We start from the raw sequence: 27,936 nt of genomic DNA, 5'->3' as shown, positions 1-27,936 counted from the left end.
TTCGATGGTGTGCAAATTGTACCCTGAAGTTTCGTGTCTTTGTAACATCTTTGTAATCCACTCTAATAATGTGTCATGTATTTGCTGAATTAAATACCTTGAAATATTTTGTGTTGTAATATAAATACAACTTATAGTAAAGGTGATTTTAGAGGATAGGGTGTTGATGCATCTTCCTTTCCCTATTAAATTTTCATACAATTAACATTTCAAAAGTTGATATATTCTTTTTTACTGCATAAGCATGTTTACCTTTGTTTAATTTGATTGATAGAAAATAATTTTGAGTTAATCTATAGTCAACATGCTTTATAAAGCATAGGGACAAGCTCCAAAGCAGATTTTATTAATGTACTACTTTTAAACGTTTTACTCCTGGGGGAATTCTGCACAACTGCACATAGGCAGAATTTTGTCCCCCGCAGATTTCTTTGCTTCCCCACAGAAAAATGACTTTCTGACAGGGAAGCAAAGGGAAGCCACAAGAGCGTTCATGTGACCCTCCCCTGCAGCATGTTTCTGGTGTCCAGGGCAGCCGGCAGAGAGGTAAATCAATGTGGAGCAGGGGGCGGGACTGGGGAAGACCCAGCTGGTGGCTCCTACCCTGCGGCATGTTCAGCTGCTAGTCCCCGGCTGGGCTGGGGAGGATGAGACTTCCTCTTCCCCTACAACATACCTGGGGCTGAGTTCGACTCACCCCCAGATTTCTCCCTCGGCTGCAGGAAGCTCTGCAAACTCCCCATGCCACTTCCTGCACCCATTGCTCTTCAGCTGCAGGGGGAGGGATCCCTGTACAGGGATCTGCTCCCCCATCCTCCCAGCCCCCATGCATCCAGATCCCCTCATTCCTGCCAAGCCTCACCCCCACACTGAGAACCTCCCCACAATGACCCCCACTCCTCCTGTACCCGGACCACCTGAACAAGCCACCTGCACCCTCACCCCACAGAGTTGCAACCAGCTGCACCTGGATCCCTTCCACACTAAGCCCCCCAAACCCAGACCCCCGCTGAGCTCTATCGCCCCCCACACCCAGACCCCCCCGCTGAACCCCAACCACCTTCACCCTCCTGCAGAGTCCCATTACTGTTGCACCCAGAACCCTCCCGCAACAAGCCCCTGTGCATCCAGATCCACCCCCATACCCCTGACTGAGCTGCCTGCACCCAGTTTGCCACACACACAAACCTCTCAACCCACACATGGCTCTCCTCACACTAACCCCCTACACACTTGGATCCTGTCTTGCTGAGCCTGCCTGCCCACACCTAGTGCACCTGGCATGGAGGGGCAGTCCCCGGGGTGTTTCTGGGGCAGGCCCGGTCCTTGCACTGTGTCAGGGTAGAGTGTAGCCTCACTGCTGAGTCCGTGTCCCGGGGGGGAGCGGCACAGTGATCTCCCATCTTTTTGCAGCCAGTGGCCTGTGCTCCCCAATGCCATGCTGGAGCCTCCACATTTATTTGACAAATACAATTTGCAGAATTTTAAAATATTGTGTGCAGATTTTTTTTTTGGCACAGAATTTTTAATTTTTTTGGCTCAGAATGCCCTCAGGAGTATAAAATGCACTCTGTTGCTGAAAACTTACGTTGTATCATATGACTGAAAAACAGTGTTTTTGCAGTTATCACAACTCCTTGCTGTCTCACCCAACACGAATGTGACAAAATCTTGCTGAATGATGGCACCATGAATTGCACTATTGCTCCAGTCTCAAGCAGATCAGTGAGTGAAGGTCACAGCAAAGCATTCCAACAGTCTGCTAGAGAATCCAGGATTTACAAACTGCTCTGGAAGTTTACAGATAGAAAAATATAGCCTGTTGCAGAAGCCAAGGAAAGTGCTACATGAATGGTTGACCTGCTCTTTTATTTAACCTGAAATCATGGACTCAAATCATATGCCCCAGATGTTGTGAACAGTGGAGGAGTATCCTCTTTGTCTAGCCAAAGGTTTACCTTCGATCTGCTGCGTGGGAGAGCCCTGGGCTCTATGGAAGACATCAAAGCTAGATTAAAGGGAGGGATGTTTGCTTTTCCCTGTGCAATTGTTCTTTTCTCCTCCAGACTGTATAATAAAATTTCCAAGGTGCTTCATAAACTCAAAGTACTATAAAAACATTTATGCAAGCATTAATCTTCACAGTATACTTCTGAGGTACCTAAGTAGTAGTAGAATCCCCTTTTGCAGCTAGAGCAACTAAAAGCAAGAGGCTAATGGCTTGATTTACAGACCTTCTGAGTACCCGAAAATTTTGTTGAAGTCAGTGGGAGGTGCAGATACATACCATCTTTTGAAAATCACACCCCGTGTGTCTTGCTCAAAGTATGACAGAGCGTAAGTCTCAAAACCAGGATTAGAATTCAGATCTCCTGACTTCCAGGTCTTTGCTTAGTCCAGTATGTCAGTGACCTTAGGCAAGTCACTTACCTTCTCATTGTCTCCAAGTGACTTGGTGTCATAGATCTGGTCAGGATCCCTGCTGGCAGTGGCTCACCAGACTGCTGGGAGGGGACCGAGCCACTGGATCCCATGTGTTTTAGGCCACTGGAGTCTGAACTCAGCCCAGGACTGTCCATATTTTGTGGCCCCAAGGCACATTTTCTGTCTATCATCCCCTTCTCGGAGCTATAACCTTGTGGCCAAGCTGCCTAGCCCCTGGGCTGAGTGCTGGTCCCTCAGAATTCCCTTGTAGTTTAAATATACCCTCTCCCAGAACTCCACCCAAACCTTTTGGTTTACCTCTTCAAGGAGCCATATGGTAGGCCACATTGCTCTTTACTTAATCAAGCAAGATGTACACAGATCTATACAAAAGTAATAACCCCAAGGCACGTTTCCTCACCATTGCAGAGTGTTCTTTGGGCTGGGGTCTGGGTCGTCTTTGAGATGGAGGATCCTTCCCCTGCAGCTGCATTACTTCCCTTCTGTCACATGGAGCCGTTCTCCCTAGGTCTAACCTTAGCCAGTCCATCCACTTCCCCACTCCTGCTCAAACTTCCTTTGTGTTTCTCTGTGAGTCCTTTTATAAATTTTTGTTTTGCTCGCCTGTCTTTGTCCTTTTCTGATAACTTTCCACTGCTCTCCATTCTCCCCCTCCCTTCATGCAGCAAGAGGAAGTATCTTCTCCAAACTCAAGCAGCCCCACTGTCTCAGGGTACTTTACCTTGAATAGATGGTTATTGAGTTCTAAGTATTCACTTCCCGCCCCCTGCCTTGTCCCTGGTTTGGCAGAGACGTGATGTAACCCTTCCTGCTCATGGTGGATACACACTGACAAAAGGGCTTCATGATACATCTGCTTTCGTAATAACTTCATAATATCAAACAGGATTCATGAGTTCACTCCAAATTATCCCACTTGGCTAGGTATTTAAACTTGAGACTTGGAGTCAGGAAATCTGGAGTTCTGATCCTGGTTTTGAGACTGACTTGCTGTGTGATTTTAGACAAGTCACTTAACATCTCTGATCACCAGTTTTGTAGCTGCAAAATGTGGGCAGTGATACTGCTACTCCTTTTGACCCAAACAGTTATCCAGTATTTGGAGTCTGTTGGGTTATTTTAATTGGGAGGAGAAATTGATAATAGTCATGTATTTCTTTGAGATAATCTTGTTTATTTATAAGAACGTACCAAGTCCTGTTTCCCTGAACACAGTAGGAATCGAACACAAGATGGATTCCTTGCTCAATATTCCAAGCCTCTTTTTCCAAACCACACTCTACCCAAAAAGTGCACACTTTCTCTCTTATCTTTCTCTCAGTGTCATGTTACAAATGTTTTGCTGGCTGTTGGTGGCTTTCTGTCTACTTCTGTGGTGTTTCTGCTACTTCTGTCTCTCACACAGTTCCACCAAACAATACCCAGCAAACCCCCTACACCCAAATAGTTCAGTTTCTGACCCACCTTGCATGTGGTTTTGGTCATGGCTCTTGCTTGTCTATCTTACTCGAAAAGGAGCTTAACTGCTCCTCACATTTATCCTGAAGAAGGGGTAGCTATTGCACCCCCCCAGCTTCAGTGAAATTTCACCCAACATAACAAACATTGTGAGGCATTACTAATAACGTTTGCAAAGTACTACAGTGAATTAGTAGGCATAATTAAGGCCACTCAGTGGCAGAAATGAGAATGGAATTTGGAAGTTCCTGATTCATTTACCAGCCTATGATGCTTCTAGAAACAATTGACATGCATTGAGAATTTGCAAGCCAATATTTGATCAAAAAGGTGTTGTTTGACTTTTCAAATGCTTCAGAAAATGTCATCTCAAAATGTTATAATAAAACAAAACATTGGGGTTATGAAATTGTATGGAATAACATGGTAAAATATTTTGCACCATTCCCCTCCCCCCCCATTTCTTCTTCTTCTTATTCCTAGGGGCTCTGTTGAGTTAGGTGCTGTGCAAAGAGAGGAGAAAGGGATAGTTCCTTCCCCAAAGAGTATAGGGTCTAAGTAGACAAGACAGGCAAAGGAGGGGATAGCGTGAAGAGTATGATGATCTACCAATTTTTTTCATTAGTTGTACTTAGCTGCATTGGAAGTAAACAGTGATATGAAACCTTTGATAAGATTGATTCATGGTATGTCACTAGTCCATCTGTGTCTGAATCTATTTTGTAAGCCCTGCATGCTAGTGTGGTGGAAGATCTATTGTTGTGATACAGAATACAAAAGAGAGAAAGTGGAGCATAAGCTACATGAGCCCTTCTTAGTTTCTTAAATAATCATTTGACTACTTTGTTTTCACTGAGGATGCTGTAAGAAATAAATTACATACAGACAGTCCCCGGGTTATGCAAGACCCGATTTATGCAAATTTGCATTTATGGAGAAAGTTCCGTCAGCTAGAAATAGGAGGGTTTTTTTTTCTTTTTGGTTTTGCATAATGTTCAGGTATATGTTTCTGACTTATGCAAAATTCGAGTTACGCAAGGCTTTCCGGAATGGAACGATTGCGTAAGTTTGGGAACATCTGTAGTTTTAATTGCAAAGTATTTTAACAAGAAAACAACAGAATGCACTTGCACCAATTTGTGTTAGTAAAGTTCACTGCATCAGGGAATTTCTGACCATATGTTTTGTTCTGAAATTAGATTCTAATTTTTCTTTTGAACAATGTGTTGAGGAAATTAAACTAGTAAATCATCTATGCCCATGCCAGCTCCTAGTTTTATGCACTAGGAAACGCATCTGATATATATCGATAGCTATAAAAGAAGTGATTAAACAGATAACCCGTTTAATCAAAAATGTAATCCTTAGGTATAGGAAAAAAATCTTTTAACCCAAGTTTTGATCATGGCTCTTTTAGTCCCAGATAATCTACAGGTTACAAGACAGTAAGGGTCATTATGACATTTGGAAGGTTAAATAATTAAATTAATCTTTAAAATATATTGTAGAAGTTGCTCAAATCACTGAGCATCAACACCTCCCTAACACATCCTGCTTGGCCTTCTCTGTTTCTTTTTTCACTCTTCTTTGTTGACATGTACAGTCCAAATTTTTATTTTGCACATGGTATGAAATAATTACGGCTGTCAAGCTATTGAAAAAATTAATCACGATTAATCGCATTGTTAAACAATAACAGAATACCGTTTATTTAAATATTTTGGATGTTTTTTACATTTTACATTTTCAAATATATTAATTTCAATTACAACACAGAATACAAAGTGTACGGTGCTCACTTTATATTTATTTTTGATTTACAAATATTTGCACTGTAAAAAACAAAATAAATAGTATATTTCAATTAATGTAATACAAGTACTGTAGTGCAATCTCTTTGTAATGAAAGTTGAACTTACACATGTAGACTTATGTGCAAAAAATAACGGAATTCAAAAACAAAAAATGTAAACTTTAGAGCCTACAAGTCCACTCAGTCCTACTTCTTGTTCAGCCAAATGCTAACACAGGTTTGTTTACATTTACGGGAGATACTGCTGACTGCTTCTTATTTATAGTGTCACCTGAAAGTGAGAACAGGAGTTTGCATGGTACTGTTGTAGCTGGTGATGCAAGATATTTACGCGCCAGATGCGCTAAAGATTCATATGTCCCTTCATGCTTCAACCTCCATTCCAGAAGTCATGCATCCATGCTGATGACGGGTTCTGCTCGATGATGATCCAAAGCAGAGCAGACCAACGCACGCTCATTTTCATCATCTGAGTCAGATGCCACCAGCAGAAGGTTGATTTTCTTTTTTTGTGGTTCGGGTTCTGTAGTTTCTGCGTTGGAGTGTTGCTCTTTTAAGACTTCTGAAAGCATCCTTCACATTGTCATCCCTCTCAGATTTTGAAATTCAGATTCTTAAACCTTGGGTCGAGTGCTGTATCTATACTTAGAAATCTCACATTGGTACCTTCTTTGCATTTTGTCAAATCTGCAGTGAAAGCGTTCTTAAAATGAACATGTGCTGGGTCATCATCCAAGACTACTATAACATGAAATATATGGCAGAATGCAGGTAAAACAGAACAGGAGACATATAATTCTCCCCCAACGAGTTCAAGTCACAAATTTAATTAATGCATTATTTTTTTAATGAGCATCACCAACATGACCTCTGGAAAGGTGACCGAAGCATGAAGGGGCATACAAAGGTGTTGAGCATATCTGGCCCGTAAATACCTTGCAACGCTGGCTACAAAAGTGCCATGCAAACGCGTGTTCTCACTTTCAGGTGACACTGTAAATAAGAAGCAGTCAGCAGTATCTCCCGTAAATGTAAACAAACTTGTTTGTCTTAGTATTTGGCTGAACAAGAAGTAGGACTGAGAAGACTTGTAGGCTCAAAAGTTTTACATTGTTTTGTTTTTGAGTGAAGTTATGTAACAAACAAAAATCTACATTTGGAAGTTACATTTTCACGATAGAGATTGCACTATAGTACTCGTATGATGCGAATTGAAAAATACTGTTTCTTTTGTTATTTTTTTCAGTGCAAATATTTGTAGTAAAAATAATATAAAGTGAGCAGAGTACACTTTGTATTCTGTGTTGTAATACAAATCAATATATTTGAAAAAGTAGAAAAACATCCAAAAATATTTAATAAATTTCATTTGGTATTCTGTTGTTTTAACAGTGCGATTAATCACGATTCCTTTTTTTAATCACAATTAATTTTTTTTGAGTTAATCGCGTGAGTTAACTGCGATTAATCGACAGCCCAAGAAATAATGTTTTTAAGTTGTTGGATAGATGCACTGTCCTCGTGCATGTGGAGGAAGGTGGAATCTCTAATAACAGCAGGCATGTCTACACTTTGAGTTGGGGATGTGATTCAAGGAGACATACCCGCACTAGTTCTGATTGATCTAGCATACTAAATTAGAGTGTAGCTGGAGCAGCATGAGTGGCAGGAGGGGCCAGCCGCCTGGAGTACCTTCCAGACATCTCAGATGGGTACATACTTGAGGCGGCTAACCCTTCCTGCTACTTGCGCTGCTGCAGTTTCACTCTGTTGTTAGTGTACTAACTTGAGCTGGGAATTACAACCCCAGCTTGAAGTGTAGACATACCCTGTATGTTGTTGTCATCTTTCATTTGTATTCTGATAGTGCTCACAATGTGCTAGGTGCTGTCCAAACACACTGAAAGACAGTTTGTCCTTTAAAAAGCTTCCAGCCTACGTAGGCAAACTATGTTCAAAAGGTGGAGGAGAGGGGTACAATCAAAATGTATGCATTTTCTTTTTTTTCTTAGATATCAGCTATGTCTGAATGCCTCTTTTCCTGTGTGTTACAGTTATTAGTGGGACAATTTCTTGCAGACATGGTGGTAGAAATAAGTCTTAAAGAGAGTTTCTAAAGAGCTGAACAAAAGTAGCCATTCAGATTAATTCCATACATAAGAAGTGGCTTAGAGGAATGTATGAATACCGTTTATTTAAATTTTAAAAACTTATACAACACTAATAAAACTTCATTAATTATTTACTAATATTTGTTTTTGCAGTTACCTTATATTGGCCTCGTATCTTCTAATGTGTTGGACTTTTAAACAGAGAATCTTGCAGTATGTCACCTAAGTTTATGCAACATTAACTCCACTGTTCTCTCTTCTGGTACTCCCAACCATCCTGTGTTAGCACTGATCATCTTATTCCCTTCAGTATTGTTACTTGCCCACCTCATGGTTTTCTCTGATCCTTGGACTTCTTATTGTTATCTGGGAAGATAACTGGAACAAATTATTAAACAATCACTTTGTAAATACCTAGAGCATAACAGGTTTATGAGGAATAACCAGCATGGACCTGTGAAGAACAAATCATGCCAAACCAACCTAATTTCCTGTTTCACAGGTTATTGACTTAGTGGATGGGGGGAAGCAGTAGACATGATGTATCTTGATTTTAGACACATCCCACATGACGTTCTCATAAGCAACACAGAGAAATTCAGTCTAGATTAAATTACTGTAAAGTGGATGAACAACAGGTTGAAAGACTGTACTCAGTGTAATTATCAATGATTCATTGTCAAATGGGAGGGCGTCTCTAGTGGGATCATGCAGGAGTCTGTCTTGGGTCGTAACTATTCAATATTTTCATTAGTGACTTGGATAGTAGAGTGAAGAGTGTGCTTATAAAATTGGTAAGTGACACCAAGCCAAGAGGTGTTGGAAGCACTTTTGGAGACAGGATTAAAATTCAAAATGACCTTGACAAATTGGAGAATTGGCCTGAATTCAATAATGATAACTACAAGTACTGTACTTAGGAAGGAGAAATCAGATGCACAGCTACAGAATGGGGAATAATTGGCTAGGAGGTAATACTAATGAAAAGGATCTGTGGGTTGTAGTGGAGTACAAATTGAGGATGAGTCGCCAGTGTGATGCAATTTCAAAAAAGGCTAATATTCTGTGGCATATTAACAGGACTGTTGTATGTAAGACACAGGAGGTTATTGTCCTGCTCTACTTGGCGTTGGTGAGGTCTCACCTAGAGTACTATTTCCAATTCTGGGTGCCCCACTTTAGGAAAGATGTGGAGAAATTGGAGTGAATCCAGAGGAGATAAAAGGTTTAGAAAAACTTGACCTATGAGGAAAGGTTAAAAAAACAGCTCACGTTTGGTTTTGAGAAAAGAAGACTGAGGAGGGATCTGATTAGTCTTCAAATATGTTAAGGGCTATTGTAAACGGAACAATGATCAGTTATTTCCCTTGTCCATTGAAGGTAGGACAAGAAATAATGGGGGTAATCTGTAGCAAGGGAGATTTAGGTTAGATATTAGAAAAACTTTCTCACTATAAAGATAGTTAAGCACAGGCATAGGTTTCTAAGTGTGGTTGTTGGATCCCCATCACTGGAGGTTTTTAAGAGCAGGTTGGACAAACATCCATCAGGCATGGTCTAGGTTTACTCAGGGGGCTGGACTAGATGACTTCTCGAAGTCCCTTCCAAACCTACATTTCTATGATTCTGTGAAGCACCTGCTCCGCTCAATCTCAACTCTTATAACACTGTTGTTCCACTTCCATCCTACTATTGAGTCTATACTGTTGCAAAATTTGCTGAGGGCTGCATTTTCCTCCAATGGTGTTTCAAAAAATAATGGACTTAAAAAAAAAAAAAGTCTCACTTAAATATATTTATCTTCAGGAGGAATTGATCATTTTAGACTCCCCCTGCCAACATGAACCATAGATGTTGGGAGACTGTATATTTTCATAAATATTTACAGTTCATTTTAGATTTCCCTTATGGCCATAGAGGAAAGAGGAAGTCTTGTAGATAACAGTTTTAAATTAACTTTTTGCACATTCAGAAGAATGTAATTTGTCTATAGTAATTCTGTGTAGAGTTTCATATAAGGTTGTTGGGTTCTTTTATTAATTGAAGCCATTAACTTGTAAAAAATACATTTCTTTATGATAAACGTAACAATTTTTGCATGTGTAATTTACATTATAAAGCCATTTTTCATAGTAGCACAATGCTAGTCTGTAATTTCTATACACTAGGGTATTCAATTTTTATGCCCATACCTAACTGTGTTTTTTTTGTTTTTTGTTTTAAAAGGTTTTTCTCAAGAGTGACCGAGTTGCCAGAATGGTTCACAGTGGAGGATGCTCTGCAAATGACTTTAGAGATGTTTTTAAGAAAAATATAGAAAAAAGGGTCCGAAGTTTGCCAGAAATTGATGGATTAAGCAAAGAGACAGTGTTAAGCTCTTGGATAGCCAAATATGATGCCATATGCAAGGGAGAAGAGGACTTGTGCAAACAGCCCAATAGGATGGCATTAAGTGCTGTATCAGAACTTATTCTGAGCAAAGAACAGCTGTATGAAATGTTTCAACAGATTCTAGGGATCAAAAAATTGGAACACCAGTTGATGTATAATGCCTGCCAAGTAAGTAATTGGTCTTGCTCAGTTCTGTAGCATTCAAAGCCTTTGCACCCGAAATGCCAAATCTTGTCTCCACACCCTCCATCAGTGCAGCAGACCCTAATCACAGCAGAATCATGTAGTTCTATTGTATGGCATCCCATGTCTACAGAGAGGCCTCACAAGGAGACTACACCCTGCGCATGGTAGCTTTAGAGTGGCTTCTTTATTAAAAAGAAAAATCATTAATGATCCAAAAATCTATTGATACATTTTAAAATCTTGCTGCTGCAGTGATTTGGGTGATGGTAGAACATGGTATGGTTGATATATTTTTAATAATGGCCTCTCCATGGCAGCATGGGAAATGCGGGCAAGGGGGAGGAATTTGAGGCTAGGTGGGCAAGGAGCATAGTGAATGGGAATGTAACTACGCTGACCCTATAATGAAATTTTGTGTGCATTGGAGCTTGGTGGCCTTCTTGCTACTAACTCCAATGAGCTGAGTTAGCATCTTCTTTGCTGTTCTGCACTGTGGAAGAAGAATGATTCTCCCCAAACCATTAATAGAACCAGAGCAAAGACAGTTTAATCAGGATTTGATCTAAATCAATTACAAAATAAACAACCTACTAGTACAGCAGAACCCTGTTTGTCCGATCTAATTGGGACCTGGGCCATATCCGATAATAAAAAATCGGATAAACTGGCGAATGGAAGAGTGTGAGGCTGCAGCACCATCTAGCGGCTACAGGAGAGATTACCTGCTTCTGAATTTGCATGCACTGGTTGTTTGGTTAACACAAGAACTGGATAATGGAGCGTCAGATAAACAGGGTTCTACTGTAATATAGAATGTATTGCCATAAAACCTGTAGACTGCTAAAATGTTCTTGTAGCTATAACCTTGCTATTTTTCTCAAAAGCATCATAGAACTATTTTAGAATGAAAAAGTACTGTAATTACTAAATCTGTTCCTTCATAAGACATCAGCTATCTCACTGCAACCACCACCACTACCAAAGTAAATATAAATTAATTAAACTTATTTACTTACGTAGCTGGCTGATCTTGTCTTAACAATGGTGTGACTGTAAATTCGCCATTACTTGACCTTTTAATGCAAAAAATGATGGTGGCTGTATTGATACCTTGTCCAAATTATTTGTTTATAACATCAAGAAAAGTTAAATCCTTAAAAGGCATCCCATTATCTAACTTTTCCATATGACTTTCCTACATATTTTTGGCTGTTTTGCACTTCGTTGTTTAGGCTAAGCACTTTTTTTTTGTGCTTTTTATTTGTGCACAAGTTTTTATTTTTTCACATCACTGCGCTTAACCTTAATGGAACAGATCAGTAGGTATTTATACAGTGCAATCAATACAAATCCAGATAATTGTATAATTTCAGGAGTGGTCAGATTAAACTCCATAAAATAACACTTCTGGAGACCTTCCATCCAATGATCACCAAGCACTTTGCTATTATTAATGAATGAACACTTAGAAGCTCACTTTTAACTGGATATAATTATGCCATTAGGAAAAACTGAAACACAGATGTCTGCTTGCCAAAGGTCACACAGCAAGTTGAGGTAGAGCTGGGAACTGAACCCAGATCACCTGAGTCCTAGGCCTATACGTCAACGACTAGACCAGTGGTTCTTAACCTTTCCAGACTGCTGTACCCCTTTCAGGAGTCTGATTTGTCTTGCTTACCCCCAAGCTACATCTCACTTAAAAACTACTTGCTTACAAAATCAGACATAAAAATACAAGTGTACAAAATACATCACACTATTACTGAAAAATTGCTCAGTCTCTTGTTTTGTCTGTATAAAATTTTAGTTTGTACTGACTGCATGAGTGCTTTTTATGTAGCCTATGATAAAACTAGGCAAATACCTAGATGGGTGGCCGTGCCCCCCGGAAGATGTCTGTGTACCCCCAGGGGTACACACATCCTGGTTGAGAACCATGGGACTAGACTGTGCTTCAGACTTTTTTTCCCCCATGCTGTATGTGGCAGGCCAGTGTACACCAACAGGACCATATCAGCACATGGGGAAATGAGAAATCCTGAATTTTATTGACTACTAAATTTGCACAGTGGATTGACATAAAATTATACAACAAAATTGTTCCTGTCACTGAAACATTTGCAGTGTTGAGTGACTCTCACACTCTCAGCTTTTCTCTCGGATGGAACACTCTAATGTTTGTATTCTGGCTATATTGAGGGTGTCTCATTTTCAGTTCCAGCTGCTTGTCCATAAAATAAAATTACTTCTCAGGAAATAGAGGTTTAAGTGAAAAGAGGTTGAAATTATTCCATAATTGTATTTGTCCTCTTTGCCCCCTCCCCATCCTTCTTCCCTTGGTCTTTTCCTCCTCCATGCATGTACCCACCAGAGGACAACTAGCTTTGTGACATTCTCCCCAATTCACATGGGGAAGTTGCATGGGACTGACTTCTGAGGGCATGAAGATCACAAGCAAAGGTAGAAAATGTTTTGCAAAAGGGATATTTAACATCACATAAAATGTTAATAAATCAGTTCTATTATTCTACAAATAGACAGCCATAGCTGTAATAGAGACCCTGTAGAAATAGTCTTTAAAGACTATTAGAATTGCATTTTATTTTCATTTCCACTTTCTTTTCCTAGGTGGCTCCTGATGTTTTTAGGTCCCACTTTCCTTTTCCTTGTAGACAGCCAAATTCTGCCATTACGTTTATTAAATCCAGAGTACCTCTACTGAAGTAAATGATATTGCTATGGATTTATACTGTCGTAACAGGGACGAATATGTCTGTAGAGCTATGAAGAGTGGATTTTGGTTGTTAGAAACTGAAAATAGTTGCGCTAGCACAACCTAATGGTTATGCCCAAAGGCATTCCTTTGATTTAGTGGAGGAATTTTGATAGAATTATGGAAGTTAGGCTAATAGAGGTTTTCCAGCTCTATCGAGTCCAGTGGTTTTCAGTCCATTTTTGGTCTGTGACCTGCAAAATGACTAAAAATACTGATCATATTCCACAGTCCTAGTGCTGTGAACTTCTGGTATGGGGAGCTGGTGCTATGGAGTGGAATGGGACTTTCCCCTCCTCCTTACCTGCACAGTGCTGAGTTCTGCAGGTTGGGAATCCTACTACGCCTCCTTGGAGCACTTCTTTACCTGTCCCAGAGCCAAGCCATTGTGGGTACCCATTCGGGGGTGAGGAACAGAGCAATTGCCAGTTTGGGTAGAGGATTGAAGCAACACACAGCAAGCCAGAAGGAGTGGTGAAGGAGAGAACTACTTCAAACCCATTCCTGACCACTTTCACTATTGTTCGTAGTTTTCCAAGGATTTCGTTGCCTTTAACCAGGGGAGTGCAACCCATAGGATATCTCCTGGTGACTGCTTCCAGGTGGCAGCCCACCTGTTGAGCCACATTGATCCAGTTCATCCTCCTGACAGTACAGGATTGTTCCAAGCAGCATACTTTGTGTAATGCTTTGTGCGGTCCAGTTCAAGCAGTTAGGTTTCCGCTTCTCTCTTTGGGAGATTATTCCATAGTCTAATATCATAAATTTCAGTTTTCACAGCAAGTGTACCACAGGCAGCTAGTGACCTGTTCCTTATGTATTTAATGGTAGTTTTTGACCGAGAAAGCCCTCACATCCCAATATAGCTAAGAAGTGTTATTTGTTTTCTACTTCCCTGTATTTTCAGGGTATTCACAGAATGGGAGCAAAAGTAAAGTGAAAAATTAAAGTAAAGCAAAATTACATTCCAGACAGCACCTACTGTTTACATGCCTATCCCCACTCCATGTTCTTTTATTTCCCTTAGCCATGACTTTTTAGATTTACAGATAGTGACAATCAATACTATCCAGGAGGAGAGGAAACAGCCAGAGAGGTGAGAAACCAAACAGATGTTAAAACTGAATTTTTGATAGAGGTTTTGATGAGTCAGCTTCTGGTTTCTGCTTCTGACAGATTTGGAGTCTGAAATGAAATCCTGAGTGAGTTTATTCATCCTTTGTGAAAAACAACCATCACTCTCACAAATCTGTATAATTACAATTTGTGCAGAGAGTTGTAAGTTATTTGTCCTCCTTTTTGTACTTCCAGTCCCTTTGGAAACACCAGGCTACAGAATATATCTTTGAGGGGAAAACTGTCCTACAGTTAAGCTGCTAGTTGTCAGGCCCATTGATGTGGGTAACAGTAAGTAGTGCTGCCTACCAACCTCTGTTCACTGTCTCCCATGCAGATCCTCTGCAAGTTTTGCAGCAGCTGCCTGTGTTAGGCAGGAGTACAGAAAGCAGCTGTTCTCTTTGCTTTGCTGCAGGCTTCCAGCAGCGCCACTACTGGTTGCCTGCAGTATTGTGCCCCACCTCCTCAAAAATGGAGCTTCCTCCTTCTCATCCTTGTTCAGGGGAGTTCAGCATCTCTAGGGATGCTGCTTCTCACTGACGGGTAAAGTGAAACTCACCAGCCATCGCAAGTTGAGGTGGGAAAAATGGGAGAAGGAATATGGCTGTGGAATATGTTGGGCCCTCAGCTTTCCCTGCAGTAGATGAAGTAGCAGGAGTACCTGACAGGAGAAGGGGAAGTTTTGCCTCTCTGTGTCTTCTAACTCAGTTCTGCCTCCTCGCCAATTCCCCTTTTCCTCAGGGGGGAAGAAGAGGACCTCCACTGCCAGTTTGAAAGGGAGAGGGGATTGAAGTGCATCGGGTATTTCAGAGGACCAGTTGGTTCACGTGTAGGAGGTAAAATTGATGCTTTGTTTCTCTTTCCATATGGTCCTCTGCTTCACAGCCCTCAACCAAATGGTCCTTTTCCTCCCCTCTGAAAAATGTTGATATAACTGATGCAATTTCCTCCATTTTAGAACATTTTAAACTTGCAAGAGCCGAGTTATGGTCTGTTAAGAATTAACAAATACACACTGAAGCCAGGGTTTGAACTGGGGAGAATAGGAGGCGAGGCTGTGAGATTCTTCTAAGCTCTGTCCACAAAATATGTTCAGCTTGAGTCTTCAAAATGTGATGCTGCTTACAGTAAATTGCGCAGATAGTAAAAATATAATTGTGTGTGACGCTTGTCTTTATTAGCTGTTTGAGCCTGAGCGCCTCTTGGTGTGGCTTGCGTATGCACATGGGCTCTGCGAGACTGTTGGGTTTGGCTTTTTGTGGAGGGGAGCTGTAGCATCTCCCAAATACCACCCATGTGTGGCACCAAAATGAGATGTCAGTCTCAGGGAATTGTGCAGATCTGTAATACCCTCCGCGCCTTGCTATCAAGAGGAATGAAATCATTAACATCTTTGCTTCAGTTATACTCTCTTAAGAGTTTTGAGGTTTCTTTGCAGCCATAACAGCTAGAGACTTAATTTTAAAAACATGAATGCTGAGATCCTGGAGAATAAGATAGTAGTTTTCAGAGATGCCGGTATGGTGTCTGGGTCTGTATTTGCTATACACCAAAGCCACTACAACGAACATGCTCCGTCAATCAGAGCAAGTTCTCTTTTCTCCTGTTTGTAAAGACATTAGGATCCTGTGCACATTTCCCATTTATGAGCAGAGCTGCTGAGCCCCCTTGTCCCACATAAGCATGTCCCCTGACATCGATATCAGCCAGGAATGTGTGTTTTATTGCAGTAGTTTGGCAACAAACTTTCGATATAACAATGTGTCATATTTTTACCTGCTGTGTTTCCTGAACTGTCTTCTCACCCTTCTTTTCTCTTTTGCCTATCTTTGTTCCTTAACTTTTCAGTCTCCTGTGTCTCATTTTTTGTCTTCCTTTTCTCATCTATAAGTCCCCCTTTCCCCCCTCATATATTTGTTTCTGTTTTTCCCCCTGTTGACTCCTTTTATCTTTCATGCTACATTTTTGTACAGGATGAATGAGGCATGGGAGATCTGGGGTGAAAATTTCACCCTAGCTTAATAGCCCTTGTATATTGCTGCAGTGGCATTCCAGGGCATCCCAGCAGCCAGCCAGGAGAGAATACCTCAGTTCAATGCATAGGACCTCTGTAGCCTGCTGTGCACATGCCGCCACTACAGGTCCCCTGCACAAGGGGCATGATAGGGTGAGAGAGGATGGGCCTGTAATGCCATGTTCTGTGATGATTCTCAGTAGTGTTGCTGCCCATAGGCACCCTGCAATAGGATGCTATAACCTGTGCTACCTAGGTTACATCAGATGCAGGGCTGCTGGAACAATTTGTTTAGTGGGCGTGCTGAGAGCCATTGAACCAAACTGTAAACCCTGAATATGATAGAAACCACCGCAAGGCAGGAGGTGCGGCAGCACCTACAGTACCCCTAGTTCCAGCACCTATGGTCAGGTGCCATTTCAGCCCCAAGAGTAGCTCAGAAGTGGGAGGGTACAAAGATGGCACCCGTGCTTGTGAGTTGGACTTGGGAGTCTGCTCCTAAGTATGTGTTGAGAAGGGGAATAATCTGCTTAATTTAACAAAACACACACAAAAAAATCCAAACTCTTAGTCAGCGTAGCTTTTATGATTATTTTATTGGTGTTTCTGTGACTGCTTTCAGGACTTGGGGGTTTTGGTGCATATTTAGTGTTTCAAATGAACATTACCAGTTTGAAATCTCGTGTTTCAGAAAGAGTTCTTTCCAATATTGCACCTGCCCGCTAATTCCTTCTGCCAATTTACAATCACATTTTCCTATTTTTAAAGATGTTTATCTTCTCTTTTGCTATGAAACACCTACACAAGCAATGAGGGAAACTGACTACACAAGGAACTTGTGAAAATGATTATATGTAGCTAAAACTACACTACTAACTGATAAAATACCAAAAAAAAATCTCTAATCTCTCACTTCTAAAGATCATAGGTGTTTCTTGTAACAATAGGGGGCAAAAATATTAGATGAAGTAGTCTCTTTTAATAGAATATAGTTTACCAGTGACAACTTTTTAGAATTCCAAGGTCAGCTTCCAGTGGGAATATATAGTATTTTTTTTACCTCCCCACTAGGACTGGGCATTTGACTGGTCCAAAAATGGTTGACTGGTCAAACATTGATTAAATATTATGAAATAATATAAAAAAGTTCACATATTTTAAAATATGAATTCATTAGAATAGTAACAAAAGGAAGATTTTATGGGCTGCAATAGGTTTAACCTTAGATACTTATTTCTAATTACCCCCCAAATTTACATGAGTTATTTTAACTCAGAAAAAATGCAAAACATAATGAAATGCAGTTTTAAAAGATGAAAGAATAATTATTACCTTTTTAAGCTATGTTAGGTTGGCATTTAAATGTGAACTTTATTCAAGACTGCACAGTTACAAAAGAAAAGAATCAGGGAAAGGTGTTGCGGGGGTTAATTGCTGTCAAGGTTCCTCCCCCACTCTGAACTCTAGGGTACAGATGTGGGGACCTGCATGAAAAACCTCCTAAGCTTATCTTTACCAGCTTAGGTCAAAACTTCCCCAAGGTACAAAATATTACACCCGTTATCCTTGGACTGGCCGCTACCACCACCAAACTAATACTGGTTACTGGGGAAGAGCTGTTTGGACGCGTCCTTCCCCCCAAAATACTTCCCAAAACCTTGCACCCCACTTCCTGGACAAGGTTTGGTAAAAAGCCTCACCAATTTGCCTAGGTGACTACAGACCCAGACCCTTGGATCTTAAGAACAATGAACAATCCTCCCAACACTTGCACCCCCCCCCTTTCCTGGGAAATGTTGGATAAAAAGCCTCACCAATTTGCATAGGTGACCACAGACCCAAACCCTTGGATCTGAGAATAATGAAAAAGCATTCAGTGTTTTACAAGAAGACTTTTAATAAAAAATAGAAGTAAATAGAAATAAAGAAATCCCCCCTGTAAAATCAGGATGGTAGATACCTTACAGGGTAATTAGATTCAAAAACATAGAGAACCCCTCTAGGCAAAACCTTAAGTTACAAAAAAGATACACAGACAGAAATAGTTATTCTATTCAGCACAATTCTTTTCTCAGCCATTTAAAGAAATCATAATCTAACACATACCTAGCTAGATTACTTACTAAAAGTTCTAAGGCTCCATTCCTGGTCTATCCCTGGCAGAAACCAGCATACAGACAGACACAGACCCTTTGTTTCTCTCCCTCCTCCCAGCTTTTGAAAGTATCTTGTCTCCTCATTGGTCATTTTGGTCAGGTGCCAGCGAGGTTACCTTTAGCTTCTTAACCCTTTACAGGTGAGAGGAGCTTTCCCCTGGCCAGGAGGGATTTCAAAGGGGTTTACCCTTCCCTTTATATTTATGACACGCCCCCCAAATCTCAGCTAGGGTGAAACACTGGCTGGGATTTCTTCCTGGAGCTCTAGGAAAAACAGAATTAATAAGACACATGCATCTCTAAATATACTACCAAGTACATAAAGACTAACAATATTTTCCACATCTCAAGGACGATTTTAACCAGTTGATTCTGGGAAACTTTCACGGGAGAGTGCATCAGCCACTTTGTTAGAAGCTCCTGAGATGTGTTGGATGTCGAAATCAAAATCTTGGAGAGCTAAACTCCACCGAAGAAGTTTTTTGTTAGTTTCCTTGACGGTGTGAAGCCACTTCAGTGCAGCATGGTCGGTTTGCAGGTGGAAACGCCGTCCCCAAACCTATGGGCGTAGCTTTTCCAGAGCGTAGACAATGGCATAACATTCTTTTTCAGTGACTGACCAGTTGCTTTCCCTCTCAGACAGTTTTTTGCTGAGAAACACTACAGGGTGGAATTCTTGATCAGGTCCTTTCTGCATTAAAACTGCTCCCACACCACGCTCGGATGCATCTGTGGTTACTAGGAATGGTTTGTCAAAGTCTGGGGCCCTTAGTACAGGGTCAGACATGAGTGTCGCTTTAAGCTTGTTAAAGGCCTTCTGACACTTTCCGGTCTACTGAACAGCATTTGGCTGTTTCTTTTTGGTTAGGTCTGTCAGTGGGGCAGCGATTTGGCTGTAGTGCGGTACAAATCGTCTGTAATAACCGGCCAAGCCTAAGAAGGATTGAACCTGTTTCCTTGACTTTGGGACAGGCCACTTTTGGATAGCATCCACTTTGGCCTGTAGGGGACTGATAGTTCCTTGACCCACCTGGTGTCCAAGGTAAGTCACTCTGTTTAGGCCTATTTGACACTTCTTAGCCTTAACAGTTAGTCCTGCCTCCCTTATGCGCTCAAGGACTTTTTGTAGATGTTCCAGGTGGTCTGCCCAGGAATCCGAAAATATGGCCACATCATCAAGGTAGGCGACTGCATATTCTCCTAATCCCGCTAGGAGACCATCTACAAGTCTTTGGAAAGTGGCGGGTGCATTTCGCAGCCCGAAAGGGAGTACATTAAATTCATACAGCCCGAGATGTGTGATGAAGGCTGACCTTTCCTTGGCAGATTCATCTAGCGGTACCTGCCAGTACCCCTTGGTTAAGTCCAAGGTAGAGATGAACTGGGCCCGTCCCAGTTTCTCTAATAGTTCATCTGTGCGTGGCATTGGATAGTTGTCGGGGCGAGTTACAGCATTTAGCTTACGGTAGTCCACGCAAAAACGTATTTCCCCATCTGGTTTGGGAACTAGAACCGCTGGAGATGCCCATGCACTTTCAGAGGGGCGGATTACACCCATCTGTAACATATCCTGGATCTCCCGTTCTATAGCAGTTTTAGCTTGAGGAGACACCCGGTAAGGGTGGACCCTAATTGGGTGAGCATTACCTGTGTCAATGGAGTGGTATGCCCGTTCAGTCAGTCCTGGGGTGGCTGAGAACGTTGGCGCGTAGCTAGTGCACAGCTCCTGGATCTGCTGTCGCTGCATACGCCCAAGGGTCATGGAGAGGTTCACCTCTTCCACACCACCAGCACATTTCCCTTCGTAGTAGACACCTTCAGGCCACTCAGCGTCGTCTCCTCCCTGGGCTGTAAACTGACAAACCTTTAATTCTCTGGAATAAAAGGGCTTTAGAGAATTAATATGGTACACCTTAGGCTTCCGGTTGGAGGTGGGGAATGCTATGAGATAATTAACAGCTCCCAGGCGCTCCTGGACCGTGAATGGCCCTTCCCACGATGCTTCCATTTTATGGGCCTGGAGCACCCTTAAGACCATGACCTGGTCTCCTACTTTGAAGGAACGCTCTCTGGCATGTTTATCATACCAGGCTTTTTGCTCTTTTTGAGCATCCTGTAAGTTTTCTTTAGCAAGGGCTAAAGAGGTTCGGAGGGTGTTTTGTAGGTTGGTTACAAAGTCCAGAATGTTAGTTCCTGGAGAAGGTGTAAATCCCTCCCATTGCTGCTTCACCAACTGCAATGGCCCCTTAACCTCACGGCCATATACAAGTTCAAATGGGGAAAACCCTAAACTGGGATGTGGTACAGCTCTGTAGGCAAAGAGCAACTGCTGCAATACTAGGTCCCAATCATTGGAGTGCTCATTTACGAATTTACGTATCATGGCCCCCAAAGTTTCATTAAACTTCTCCACCATGCCATTTGTTTGATGGTGGTAAGGAGTGGCAACCAAGTGATTTACCCCATGAGCTTCCCAAAGGTTTTTCATAGTTCCTGCCAGGAAATTAGTCCCTGCATCTGTGAGGATGTCGGAGGGCCAACCTACCCTGGCAAAAATGTCTGCTAGTGCCTGGCACACACTTTTAGCCCTGGTGTTGCTTAGAGCTACTGCTTCCGGCCATCGGGTAGCAAAATCCATGAAAGTCAGTATGTACTGCTTTCCTCTGGGTGTCTTTTTCGGAAAAGGACCCAGAATATCCACAGCTACTCGCTGAAATGGAACTTCAATGATGGGGAGTGGCTGGAGAGGGGCTTTGACCTGGTCTTGGGGTTTTCCCACTCTTTGGCACACCTCACAAGACTGGACATAGGTAGAAACATCCTTGCCCATTCCCTCCCAGTGGAATGACCCCCCCAAACGGTCTTTGGTCCTGTTCACCCCAGCATGGCCACTAGGGTGATCATGGGCTAAGCTCAAGAGCTTGGCCCGGTATTTAGTTGGAACTACCAACTGTCTCTGAGGATGCCAGTCTTCCTGGTGTCCACCAGAAAGAGTTTCCTTGTATAAAAGTCCTCTTTCTACAACAAACCTGGATCGATTAGAAGAGCTGAGAGGCGGTGGGTTGCTCCGTGCCGCCGTCCAAGCTTTCTGGAGGCTTTCATCTGCTTCCTGTTCGGTCTGGAACTGTTCCCTTGATGCTGGAGACATCAGTTCCTCATTGGATTGGGGACCTAGGCTTGGTCCCTCTGGAAGCGATATAGGGGATGGAGCTGTTTCTGTTGACTGTGAACCGCTCTCCGCTGGTGCACTATGTTGGGATTCAGGCTCCGGCTGAGCCTCTTGTGTAGGGTTATCGGCTGCTGCCAGTTCAGGTTCAGTGGGGCCCTCTGGTGTTGAGGTTGCAAGTACTGGATTCAGTGCTGGCACGGGGTTTGGTGTTGGTTGTTCGGCTGGTTCCGGTTCTGGGACTGGTTCCGTCTGGGTCTCTGGGACTGGATCCACTACTGCTGTTGCAGACATTGGCCTGGGGTCCAGGTCCAGCACCTCTGACCGGGTCCTGATAGAAGTTTCCGGAACAGAGCTAGGCCTCACGACTTGTTTAGCCTGGCTGCGGGGGACCGTTCCCACCCTCTTGGCCTGCTTCACATGCTTGGCCAAGTCTTCCCCCAACAGCATGGGGATGGGATAATCATCATAGACTGCAAAAGTCCACATTCCTGACCAGCCCTTGTACTGGACAGGCAACTTGGCTGTAGGCAAATTGAAAGAGTTGGACTTGAAGGGTTGAATCGTCACTTGGATCTCTGGGTTGATTAAATTGGGGTCCACTAAGGAAGCATGGATAGCTGACACTTGTGCTCCGGTGTCCCTCTACGCGGTGACCTTCTTCCCGCCCACACTCACAGTTTCCCTCCGCTCCAAGGGTATCTGGGAGGTATCTGGGTCTGTGGACCTCTGGTGTGATTCCGGTGCAATGAACTGTAATCTGTTGGGGTTCTTGGGGCAGTTGGCCTTTACATGCCCCAGCTCGTTACACTTAAAACATCGTCCAGCTGACGGGTCACTGGGGCGAGGAGGGTTGCTGGAGAACGGGGTGGTGGGACGATAAGGGGTCTGGAGGGTTCTTTGGGAGGTAGGTGGGGCTTTGGGCGTCCCCCGGTAATAGGGTGTGGTCTGGGGTGGTCCCTTCTGGTCTCCGCTCCAACTGCAACCAGTTTTCTTCTTCTCTGCCACCTCCACCCATCTGGCTCTAATCTCTCCTGCCTCAATTACAGTTTTGGGTTTCCCATCTAGGATGTATCTTTCTATTTCCTCAGGAACACCCTCTAAGAATTGTTCCATTTGCATTAGGAAGGGCAAATTTACTGGAGATTCAACACTTGCTCCTGATATCCAGGCATCCCAATGTTTCACAATGTGGTAGGCATGTCGGGTAAATGACATGTCTGGTTTCCACCTTAGGGCTCTGAACCTCCGACGAGACTGCTCGGGTGTTATCCCCATTCTGACTCTCGCCTTGGATTTAAACAGTTCATACTTGTTCATGTGTTCTTTAGGCATTTCAGCTGCCACCTCAGCTAAGGGTCCACTGAGCTGCGGCCTCAGCTCTACCATGTATTGGTCAGTAGAGATGATGTACCCAAGGCAGGCCCTTTCGAAGTTTTCTAGGAAGGCCTCAGTATCATCGCCTGCCTTGTAGGTGGGGAACTTTCTGGGATGGGAAGTGGTACTTGGAGAAGGATTACTAGGGTTTGTTGGGATATTCTGCTGAGCCTTTATCTTCTCCATCTCCTCCACATACTTCCTCTCTTTTTCCTTCTCCTCCAGTTCTTTGTCCCTCGCTTCCATAGCTCTCCTGTGAGCAGCTGCTTGGTGTTGTTCTGCCTCCCTTTCTTGTTCCTTCTTCAGCTGCATGAGTTCTATCTGTCTTTCATGTTCCCTTTGTCTTTCCTCAGCCTGAAATTTGGCTAATTCGAGCTGTAGTCGAGCCGCGGATTTTGCCATTCTAACCTCTCTGTTTTTAACTAACTTTACACCCGAGGTTTAGAAATAAACAAACAAAACTTGGCTGTAAAATTTTGCTGTGCTGGAATAGAATACCTATTGTCTGATAGTGATTGTCAGCCTACAGAAAAAGACAATTCCCTTGTCTCTGCTCTGGGCCCAAATTAAAGCAAAAACCCTCCAACTACTTGGAAACCTGCTTACCCAGCCCAAAGAAAAAAAAATTCCTTTTTAAACCTGTGCTCCTTGTAAAACAAAAAAAATCAAAATCCTAAAAAAAAAACCCCTGCCACTTTTGTCTCCAGGCAAATGGGTAGAGCACACCCCCCTATTTACTTTTAGGAAGAAAAGAAAAAAAAAAAACTCTGGGTTGGAAGACTGTGAATTTCCCTGCAGGAGTTAAGTACCCTGCCTCCAGGCAAAGAAAACCTGTAATTCACAAGATAATCCCCTTTTGTCTCTGCTTGGCCACAAAGCAGAGAGAAACCAAGCTGCTTTCAGTTTCAAAGCTGCTTTCTGGACTTCCTAAAAATTCCTTTTTAAAATCTGTATTTCTAGTTCAAAAAATCTCAACTGGATCTCAAAATGATTTCAGGTTAATCCCACCACTGTACCACCATGTCAAGGTTCCTCCCCCACTCTGAACTCTAGGGTACAGATGTGGGGACCTGCATGAAAAACCTCCTAAGCTTATCGTTACCAGCTTAGGTCAAAACTTCCCCAAGGTACAAAATATTACACCCGTTATCCTTGGACTGGCCGCTACCACCACCAAACTAATACTGGTTACTGGGGAAGAGCTGTTTGGACGCATCCTTCCCCCCAAAATACTTCCCAAAACCTTGCACCCCACTTCCTGGACAAGGTTTGGTAAAAAGCCTCACCAATTTGCCTAGGTGACTACAGACCCAGACCCTTGGATCTTAAGAACAATGAACAATCCTCCCAACACTTGCACCCCCCCCCCCCTTTCCTGGGAAATGTTGGATAAAAAGCCTCACCAATTTGCATAGGTGACCACAGACCCAAACCCTTGGATCTGAGAACAATGAAAAAGCATTCAGTGTTTTACAAGAAGACTTTTAATAAAAAATAGAAGTAAATAGAAATAAAGAAATCCCCCCTGTAAAATCAGGATGGTAGATACCTTACAGGGTAATTAGATTAAAAAACATAGAGAACCCCTCTAGGCAAAACCTTAAGTTACAAAAAAGATACACAGACAGAAATAGTTATTCTATTCAGCACAATTCTTTTCTCAGCCATTTAAAGAAATCATAATCTAACACATACCTAGCTAGATTACTTACTAAAAGTTCTAAGGCTCCATTCCTGGTCTATCCCTGGCAGAAACCAGCATACAGACAGACACAGACCCTTTGTTTCTCTCCCTCCTCCCAGCTTTTGAAAGTATCTTGTCTCCTCATTGGTCATTTTGGTCAGGTGCCAGCGAGGTTACCTTTAGCTTCTTAACCCTTTACAGGTGAGAGGAGCTTTCCCCTGGCCAGGAGGGATTTCAAAGGGGTTTACCCTTCCCTTTATATTTATGACAATTGCTCTGATAGTTTTGTTTGTAAGGGAGAGGCTTAATGGCTAAGCATCTTTCTCTTTGTGTTGGGGGAAGAGGTTTAATGACTGAATCCTTCATTCCCTCCCCCCCACAATTTCTTTGTTTGCTTAGTCAGTTTAGATTGTAAGCTCTTTGGGGCAGGAACCATGTCCTTGAATTTATTTAATGTGCTTTGTAAACTGCCATGTACCTCGATGGCCTGGTATACAAATAAAGATATAAATACATACATACATAAATACAATGTTTGTTCAAGATCAGTCAAGGTGCTCAATTTTCGATTAGGTCACCTTTTGCCAAACAGGTGGCATTAGCATGTAGTGTAACATGAGTGATCAAGACAATTAAGTAGGGTTGAAGACCGATGGGACCATGATAAAATCAAAAAAGTAGAACACCAGCTACAGCAAAGTACTCTTGTTGGAATATTTGACCATGGTCAAATAGGCCATCAACTGACATTATTTTACTGGTCAATTGACTGACTTGCCAAGCCTACTCCCCATAGCTTCTTTACTTTTGTTTCCCAAGCTACAGGTCGCTACAAAGTTTGTAAGTTATAGCAATCTAGTGTACGTTATATGGGAGAACCAAAAATGCTGGCTTCAGACATTCTAAAGATGATATTTACAGGCTTCTATGGAAATTTCCCAGGTTACATTTCTGTAATTATTTAAGATGAGTTCTAGACCGGGGCTAGCTGTTAGGAAACAGGAATTAAACTCTCAGAGTTTAGTTGAAGTTTGACCACATATGGAGGAAACTGGATTTAGATTTTCAGCTTGGTCTCTGAGCTTTATAGAAGAAATGGAAATCTAGGAATCTTTAGATCCTTCAGAGCCACAACAAGGCACATCTGTGGTGTAGAAGGCTTCCAGTTTGTGCAGCAGAAATGTAAGAGACAACATAACCATAGCAACAAAATATAATTTGAGAGTCTCATTGAGAAAATATCCATAGGGTTACCATATGTCTGGGTTTTCCCAGACGTGGCCTCTTTTTTGATCCGTGACCCTCTCTATCCAGATAGAATTTTCAAATAAGAAGCTATTTCTGGGGTTTTTGCAGAGCAGACGTTGCAGTTCAGAAAGGGTCCCGATTGGTCCCTCCCTTGCATCTGCATCTGATTGGTCTCTTGCAACTGCCAGGATCTTACCCACTCAGGCCCTGACTCCGAGCCCAGGGGAGGGGGAGAGCCCTGCAGGGAAGCGCTGACTGCCTGCTGTCGTTGTATCCAGGGTCTGTGCCAGCTACTCTGCCACCATGACAGGGGGCAACACTGCCCCCCAAGTTAATGAATGGGATTAATTCAAAACAAATTAATGTGTAATTTTTTTAAGAGAGTTAATCGCACACGGCCAGGTGGGAGGGAGGCACCAGTTGTGGCAGTGAGCAGGACAAGAGACTCCATAATATCCAGATCAGACGTGCAGATTACTGGAATGCCTCCCGAATCCTCAGAGCCGGTCTTGCACCCCCTCCCCCTGCGATAATCCATTGATTTGTTTTACATGGGGGGAGAGTAAGGGCAATCGCCAGCAGCTGCAAGGACACAAAGCAGGGAAAGGGTGCTTTGGAGCCTCTGCTGCAGGACCCCCCCCATGCCCCCTCAGGTGACTCCAGGGGCCTCCCGCCCCACTGCATTAATTGATAGTGACCCAGTCCCATAGTCTGTGGGCAATTTGGGAGACCCTGTTAAACACCTTCCAAGGAAGAGAGAGGAGCCCAGCCACTGCCGCCTACACCGTCCCCTCCCTGCTGGACGAGGCTAGCTTTAGGAATGGGTGAGAGAGGCCACCCTTCAGGGTGCCGGTCACAGGGGGGGACGGCTGCGTGCCTCTGGGGCAGGGGTGCCCCTCCTCCCACTACCCTGCTCTACTGCTGTTTCCGTCCCCCATGGAGCCACCCTGGCTAACCTACTCTGGACTGATTAAAACTGTGATTAATCACAACTTCTTTTTTATCTCATGATTAATCACGATTCATTTTTTAAAATCGTTTGACAGCCCTAATTGGCTCAAATTGTGAATTTATTAAAAATAAGTCATGGTTTCAAACTAAAATATTTAAGCTACCCAGGACCTCAAGGTAATTTGCATGTATAATGTTACTTGAATATATGGCACTGAGAGTTCTCTGTGGTAGCCAAGTCTCTCCGCTTCATTTTTCTGTTTCTTCACACTCTGCATGGTGATACTCAGTTTAGTTCAGTACACACAACATAATTTTGGCTCCAATTCACTCCATCAGAATGCAGCTTGGACATACTGTTGAGTGGTAGCCATGGGGAGTCAGGTGCAGCCCTGATCCTCAGCCAACCCAGCCCTGGTGGAAGGGAGAATAACCAGGGTCTGCTCTAACTTCTACCACTAGTGTAAACATAATGTAACAGAGTTTGTGCCAGCAGAGGGATTGGCCATTGTGCAGCTCTGCTTCATGCCACTCCGAAGATTCCACCTCCTCCCCTGTATATTTGGGTTTGTAGGAGCAGCTGGTGTATGCAGTGAAGTTGACAGACTGGGAAATGGAGGCCTTCACATCAAATACTCACCAGCAACCACACAACAGAACCACTAACCCAGGAACCTATCCTTGCAACAAAGCCCGTTGCCAACTGTGTCCACATATCTATTCAGGAGACACCATCATAGGGCCTAATTACATCAGCCACACTATCAGAGGCTCGTTCACCTGCGCATCTACCAATGTGTTCTATGCCATCATGTGCCAGCAATGCCCCTCTGCCATGTACATTGGTCAAATTGGAGAGTCTCTACATAAAAGAATAAATGGACACAAATCAGATGTCAAGAATTATAACATTCAAAAACCAGTCGGAGAACACTTCAATCTCTTTGGTCACTCGATTACAGACCTAAAAGTGGCAGTTCTTCAACAAAAAAACTTCAAAAACAGATGCCAACGAGAGACTGCTGAATTGGAATTAATTTGCAA

General features: G+C 42.8%; 1 protein-coding gene across 23 annotated transcripts in view; it reads left to right on the top strand.

Annotated features, from left to right (window-relative positions):
- The window catches only part of CADPS2 (calcium dependent secretion activator 2), a 585,486-nt gene that overhangs the window by 167,689 nt on the left and 389,861 nt on the right, over positions 1-27,936 (top strand). For 22 of the 23 annotated variants that reach the window (XM_073328224.1, XM_073328216.1, XM_073328214.1 and 19 more), the window contains exon 3: positions 10,054-10,386. The exons of the other annotated variant lie outside the window; for it this stretch is intronic. In XM_073328224.1, the coding sequence (XP_073184325.1) occupies positions 10,054-10,386 (333 nt within the window). The remainder of the gene's footprint in view (positions 1-10,053; positions 10,387-27,936) is intronic. 23 annotated transcript variants of the gene reach the window in all.

The sequence above is a fragment of the Lepidochelys kempii genome, chromosome 1 (genome assembly GCF_965140265.1).
Source record: "Lepidochelys kempii isolate rLepKem1 chromosome 1, rLepKem1.hap2, whole genome shotgun sequence".
NCBI classification, from domain to species: domain Eukaryota; kingdom Metazoa; phylum Chordata; order Testudines; family Cheloniidae; genus Lepidochelys; species Lepidochelys kempii.
Note: the sequence above shows the minus strand (reverse complement) of the source record. Positions and strands in the feature narration are given on the sequence as shown.